This window comes from Glossina fuscipes, unplaced genomic scaffold, assembly GCF_014805625.2.
Source record: "Glossina fuscipes isolate IAEA_lab_2018 unplaced genomic scaffold, Yale_Gfus_2 2, whole genome shotgun sequence".
Taxonomy (NCBI): domain Eukaryota; kingdom Metazoa; phylum Arthropoda; class Insecta; order Diptera; family Glossinidae; genus Glossina; species Glossina fuscipes.
This window is the reverse complement of record NW_023998416.1, coordinates 1,106,079-1,112,766: the sequence shown is the minus strand read 5'-3', so window position 1 is coordinate 1,112,766 and position 6,688 is coordinate 1,106,079. Positions and strand designations below refer to the sequence as shown.

Below are 6,688 nucleotides of genomic sequence, written 5' to 3'. Positions count from 1 at the left end.
CGAAGTTAGCATAAGGTGTGGTAAGGAGAGAGGATTAGCGTACATAACAAAAAAACGAGAATTTCGAAGAATTGCCGCCAAGTTGGGAAACAAACATTGTTCGGAAATTTGGCGAAACATTACTCCGGTTTATTCAGTTAAGGTGATAGGTGATAGCAAAATTCGTTTCAAATTGCGACTCAATCTTCAATTGCGAAAGAAAGATTTGAATTTTATGGTTAGTTGACGACTTTGTTTTGTTTGCTTATTCTTTAGTCGGCTAGAATTTTGTCAACTAGATTTTATGTGCTTCGTGTGAACGAAAATTTTGATAAGAGAAATATGCCAACGCCTCTGTTCTTAGCCATTATATAAAGGTCGTGACATAAGCAAACATTTAGCTACTGCTCAAAAAACGGTTAGTTTTAGTTAATATAGACCGACAATGATTGCTGTCAGAAAATATTTTTATAAATTTTCATTTTACGTTACGTTAACATTAATCTTTTTCCGGGTATTCGATGTTGATTGTGTTACAATTGGTGATCCTTATCACAAGGAATTATTTGATGCGATCGAACAAAAAGAAAGAATTTTATTTTATGAAAATCGTTTAACTCCCGAGAACGAGCGAAGCACAGAGTTTTGGTTAGAGGAAGCTCAACGATATGTAAAGAAACGCGCAACCGGATCTTTTAATTCGCAGAAAGCGAAAAATATTATATTGTTTCTGGGTGATGGTATGTCCATATCAACCATAACAGCGGCCCGTATATTAAAAGGTCAAAGGCAAGGATGCACGGGAGAGGAAAGTATACTAACGTTTGATAAATTTCCTTTCACGGGTTTGGTTAAGGTATTCGATATGATCAATATTATCCATTCGGTAAGTTTTAATCCTTTCCCTACTATTTTATAGACTTACTGCACTAATGGCCAGACTCCCGATTCAGCCTGCACAGCCACAGCATATTTATGCGGAATAAAAACTAATGTGATGATGTTAGGTGTTAATGCTAATGTACAGAATAACAATTGTTCAGATAGTATGAATAGAGAGCATCAAATAGATTCAATTGTTCAATGGGCTCAAAAAGCAGGCAAATCTACGGGTTTGGTAACGACGACCACGATCACGAATGCCAGTCCCTCGGCCGGTTATGCTCATGTTGCAAACAGGCTTTGGGAGTGCGACAATGATATTATTAATACCAAAGCTATTATAGGACCCGGGGAAGAATGCAAGGATATAGCCCAACAATTGATAACAAGTGAGCCCGGCAAAAATCTTAATGTTATTCTGGGAGGGGGTATGGGTAAATTTCTGCCCAAACATAAAGTAGATGCATTTGGAGCGAAAGGTGAACGTAGAGACGGTTTAGACTTAATAGATCACTGGCACTCAAATTATCCTCAAGGAATTTTCGTTACAAATCTTGAAGAATTGGAACAAGTGGATTTTAATGAAACTAAACAATTGTTGGGACTTTTTCACAGCTCCCATTTGGAATACTATCGCAAAGCGAAAGTAGAGAGACCCAAGCAGCCCAGACTTAAGGATATGACTAAGGCTGCCATAAAAATGTTGGAGAAGAATTCCGAGGGATATTTTTTGTTCGTCGAAGGTGGTCGCATAGACCATGGCCATCATGAAACTAGAGCCGCTTACGCTTTGGATGAGACGCTAGAATTGGATGAAGCCATTCAAACCGCTCTGGATTTGACTGACGACCGTGAAACACTTATGGTAGTTACATCCGATCATTCGCATACCATGACAATATCCGGTTATCAAAGTCGTGGTAATCCGATTTTGGGTTTAAATGAACGCGATTTAGATTTGGACGGTACACCTTACAGCGTGCTGAATTATGCTATTGGCCCCCAACAATATATGGATAGTAATGGAAAACGTTTAGATCTTACAAATTTCATTAGCGATAGTAAGCAACGAAACACTCTTTAATCGAAAGTTTTAAGATTGACAAAAGCCTTCTTTTTTGTAGATATGATCTTTCCTAGTTATATAAAAGCGCTAATGGGTACTCATGCTGGCGAGGATGTGGCTATATTTGCCCGTGGTCCACAAGCTGATTTGTTTTCGGGCACTCTGCAACAGAATGTTATCCCGCATCTTATGGCTTACGCAGCCTGTATTGGAAATGGCTTACATTTATGTAAGCAAGAGGATGCGTAAAATTATAATAATAATAAAAAAAAAAAAAAACTTTTACATTTGGGTGCGATCAGTTTTAATTATTATACCCTACCTCGCCTGTGATACGGGGTATGTTAAGTACGTAATGTCTGTCTGTGTGTCCATTAAATTTCATCTTGATTATTATCCGAAACCGTGAATACAGAATTGTAATTTATATGGGATTTTAGGGGATACGTTCCTAAGTGACAAAATAAAAAAAAATAAATTATATAAAAAAATCAATTTAATTGAAATTTTTGAACATTTTGATCAATTATCTTAAGGCTTAGGCAATGGTTTGAAGAGTTTTGTAGGTTTCTCTTACTTGGCAGTTTTTAATAGCTCCTCCATTTCAGACTGATACGCAGCAGTCGCATTAGCAATTTGCCTCTTAAAAATAAGACTTCGTTCCATAGACGGATCAATGTTCATAAAGAAATCGCCAAGCTCATGTGCCATTCTTAAAACTTCACTAAGATTTTTCAAATTAAATGTCACGTTTCCAGTGCTTGTTGAAGCCTCTTCTTCAATGGGCGGTGAATTTAACATTTCCTCTAACTCGGTTTCAGTCAAGTCTTCATCTTGCGATTCAAGCATTTCCTGAATGTTACTTGTTTCTATCTGTTCGAACCCATCTCGTCCTATTCCATTCGCGATTTCGGCTATGTTTGCAGCCAAAGTTTGAACTTGCACAGATTCTTCGGCATTTTCCGCAGTCACAGCAGGCCAGAGTTTTTTCCAGCATGACTTCAATGTGTGTGGCTTCAGTTCTTCCAATGATTCCTTTATGTTTACGATGCATTTTGCTACGTCAAATTTCTTCCTGCATTCCATAAAATTCATATCAGGATTACATTCCATATTATCCAATACGATTTTAAACGTTCGTCTAACGCAATAGAACTTAAAGGCCTGAATTATGCCTTGGCCCATAGGTTGAAGCAAAGCCGTAGTGTTGGGAGGTCAAAATGTCACTTTTATGTTTGAATGCACAGTTTCAAGTTCGCGAGGATGACCTGATGCATTGTCCAAAACTAGAAGTGCTTTAAAGTCTAAATTCTGTTTTTTTAAATAAGTTTCAACTTCAGAAACAAAACAATTCCGGAACCAGTCACAAATCCGTGAATAAAGAAATTTATAGTCGCGAATATGGGAATTGGGTCGAATTTTTTTAATCCGCGAATAGTGAAACCGCGAATAAAGGAAGCGCGAATAAGGAGCTTTTACTTGTCGAAACGTCAGCACTAAAACTTACTCGAAAATGATTCCATCAAATCAAAGCAATCAACAATTTTATTGGAGACCGTTCTTGGCATTTGCACGTAAAGGATTAAAAAGGAACGATATTTCTTGCAAGTGTATAAATATTAAAGATGTATTTTCGTTTTCATATCACACATATTGGAAGAAAGGTCGTCTGACTAAACAAAGATTGAAATTGAAAAGAAAAATGTCTTTTTTTTTGAAACACGGAAGTAACCCATAATGAATTGTTAGTCCTTTGTTCAACAAAAAACAAAAAAAAATATATGTACTGCCTCAACATGGATATAATAAAAATAAAATAAAGAGAAAAGCAATGCACAAAGAGTTCTTACGGAAAATAACAACAGATCGCCGAGACACTCTTATGGCAAATCACCAAATATGGCGCAACAAGTCAAGATGTGCTGTTATATTCAATTGAAATATATATCGTTTTTATTTTCTTATAGTTATTATTGATTCTTCACTCATTCACTGTCTGGCAGAATTCAATTGAAAGCAAAAACAAAAAATTTATAGTTACGTATAAAATGAAAAAATTTGTTGAACGAAGACATATTCATTTTATTATTTCGTTTGCAACAGTTACATCTCAAATGTACATATTGTTCGGTCATTGCATACCCTCTCGTTCCCCGTGGCAATTACTGAGTTTGCCAGCGTGTGAAAAATCAACACAGAATGCAAATAATGACATACTTGACCCCAAGCGTTTGAATATTAAAATTTCTAATCTTTAGTAGATATCGGTCTTGATGGCAAGTCTACCTGAAACTCCAATGCTAAAGGGATTGTTTTGGTTCACTAAGATATCTTCACTTAACTGAACAATTGCAATTTTTAGGGAATTATTTAAAATTCGTAAGTAACTGGAATTCTACCCAAGCCAAAAAAGAATATTATTCCTATATATTCTGTCAAGATCGTAAAGTAAAAAAAAGTCTTTCTTATATACATGATGCATAAAAGTTTTGAAACTGCTTTATATTAAAACAAGAAAAAACTTATATTCGCCTGTGATCGAATTTTTTTTTACCCACCACATTTATTTTAAAAGTAGACAAGAACATTATAATCGGGCAATGCCGACTTTAATGCACCCTACAGCATGATAGAGCTAGATGATCGAAATTCCTTACCGTTAATGTTTTTGCTGAAACGCTGCTATGAATTAATTATCATCATAAGCCTTTTTCCGAAGGGTCTATATCTTGTAGGCAATGGTGCCGGGAAATAGATCTATGTGCTTTAAATTAGGTCCACTTAATTTTTTCATTCGATTACTATCATGAGCAAAGTTTCATCACAAAAAAAGTTGACAATTAGTCCCTTTTGACATATAACGATTTACGTTTCATGGGAGTCCTTATATGCGATGGTATCCAAAAATGGAGCTATGCGGTCCAAATTTGGTCATGGTTGATTTTTTTTTGTCAGTTTACTTTTATTAGTCAATTTTCACTATGAAATATTGACAATTAGGTCTTTTTACCATATAAAGATTCAGTTTCCATACGAATGGTTATATGAGAGGAGGCTTAAAAATTTGCCACAGCCGGTCCAAAGTATTCACATATAAAAACGTGTGCCGAAATACTACTACATAGACACTTTTGCCGAGAAATTTTCAAAATCTCCATTTTTTTCCTCTTCAGGAATGGGGCGTTACATGGGGAATGGTCGAAAAAGTGGATCGATCCGACCCATTTTGAATAGCTTTCGTCTTCCAGCCAAGGTATGTCCATGTATCAAATTTTTTATTAAAAATATTTCAAAAATTGCGACCTGCAGCTTGAATACAAAAATACATAGACCGACATCAGACGGACAAACAGGCTTCGATCGATCTAGAAAATGATTCGTAATTGATCAGCATAATAAAATGTGACTCTATCGTATGCCTTCTGAGTGTAACATACGCCTGCAATATTAAATATACTCTGTACCACAAGCGGTGTTAGATTACAAAAAAGGAAAAGAAAAAAAACACATTTTGGGGCTGATTTCTTTCATTTTTCTAGAATATATGTACAAATTTTTATACTGTCCTTTTGAAGTTTACGAGTAATGCGCAAGACACCTAGAAAACAAAGGTATGCTTGGCACAGATGTTCCAAAGATGGGCAGACGGACAGATTGACAGACTAAATGAAGGATAAGCCTAGATGAATATCAAATACTGACCAAAAACATATATGTTGTTTCCTTCTCGCAGTTGCAAGGCTTTTGACAAAAATATCCACCTTCATAGTAGGAAACTCTTAGCAAAATACAGAAAAATAAAAAGATTCCTGACTAAGGAGCTTCTATAGTCAGTAAAGACGGTGTGTTGGATTTTTCAAATACCTGTATCGCATAAAAATGTGCATCCGAAACTGTATTGTCCTATATACATGAAAAATGTGATAGATGGTCTTGTCTTTTATTAATTTATTTATTTTTCTCTTTTACCGACCAATCCATCAGGAGATGTCCACTATTCGTGTACAATATGGTGACCGTCAGAAAGGAGAGAAGGAAAGGAAAGAGAAAGAAATAGTGGTGACCTGGAGCCTGGCGAGCGTGTGCCGTTATGTGTTATGCTCTTTACCGACTGAGCAGTAGCTACTACATCTGCGACCAAGGAAAACTTTAACGCACTTGAGGTTTGAACCCATGGGTTTTGGCTTGATAATCGATTTTTTTACCCACTCAGCTACCCATGATGAAATCATAATTTATGCATTTTTCGTAACCTTATAGCTTTAGAATGCAGGCCTTTTTCTTTGGATATGTAAGATCTGTAAGATCTTTTGGAAGAGAGAGCTATTAAATTCTTCATGCCAAGCTCGAATGCTGTCTAAATATGGTCTTAATTGTCAATGTTGCTATGAAAGACTGATTATCTTGCCAAATTATGCAAAATTATGAACTGATGTGCATGCAGACAATATGCTATAAATGATAATGTATTTACATAATCAATGTGCAATCAAATTTCATTTATTAATTAGTTCTTGGATAAAGAGAATAAATAATCTCATGTAGTCTAATTTTTTATTTTGCGGCAATTCATATTGTAATGTATAGGTAAGATTTAATTGTAGAGCCGCCAAAATATGCGCATTTATTTCGTACCAATTTAGGATTAAACTGAGAAATGTTATTAGCTTTTTTTTTTTTTATAGATACGCTTTTGTTTTGCCAGAAAACTGGTTGTCATCATAAAGGCGTTCGGACAAGCAAAAAATAAAAATAAAATAA

At 35.5% G+C, this 6,688-nt stretch overlaps 1 protein-coding gene across 2 annotated transcripts; it reads left to right on the top strand.

The window, feature by feature from the left end:
- Nucleotides 1–374: 374 nt before the first annotated feature.
- On the top strand, nucleotides 375–5,928 carry LOC119633445 (alkaline phosphatase, tissue-nonspecific isozyme-like). 2 transcript variants are annotated; one of them, XM_038027001.1, is made up of 4 exons: nucleotides 375–835; nucleotides 899–1,922; nucleotides 1,986–2,156; nucleotides 5,912–5,928. In XM_038027001.1, coding segments are annotated over exons 1-4 (1,608 nt in total). In that variant the 5' UTR covers nucleotides 375–424; the 3' UTR covers nucleotides 5,914–5,928. The 2 variants fall into 2 exon arrangements, with proteins under 2 accessions (XP_037882929.1, XP_037882927.1); XM_038026999.1 differs by lacking the exon at nucleotides 5,912–5,928 and having other exon boundaries at nucleotides 1,986–2,208.
- The last annotated feature ends 760 nt before the right edge of the window (nucleotides 5,929–6,688 follow it).

Bases quoted from the DNA above. Each gene is read 5' to 3' on its own strand.
- LOC119633445 (XM_038026999.1), top strand. From the start codon at position 425: ATGATTGCTGTCAGAAAATATTTTTATAAATTTTCATTTTACGTTACG. The intron at 836-898 runs GTATTCGATATG...ACTATTTTATAG, and splicing joins CTTTCACGGGTTTGGTTAAG to ACTTACTGCACTAATGGCCA. The intron at 1,923-1,985 runs GTAAGCAACGAA...TCTTTTTTGTAG, and splicing joins TACAAATTTCATTAGCGATA to ATATGATCTTTCCTAGTTAT.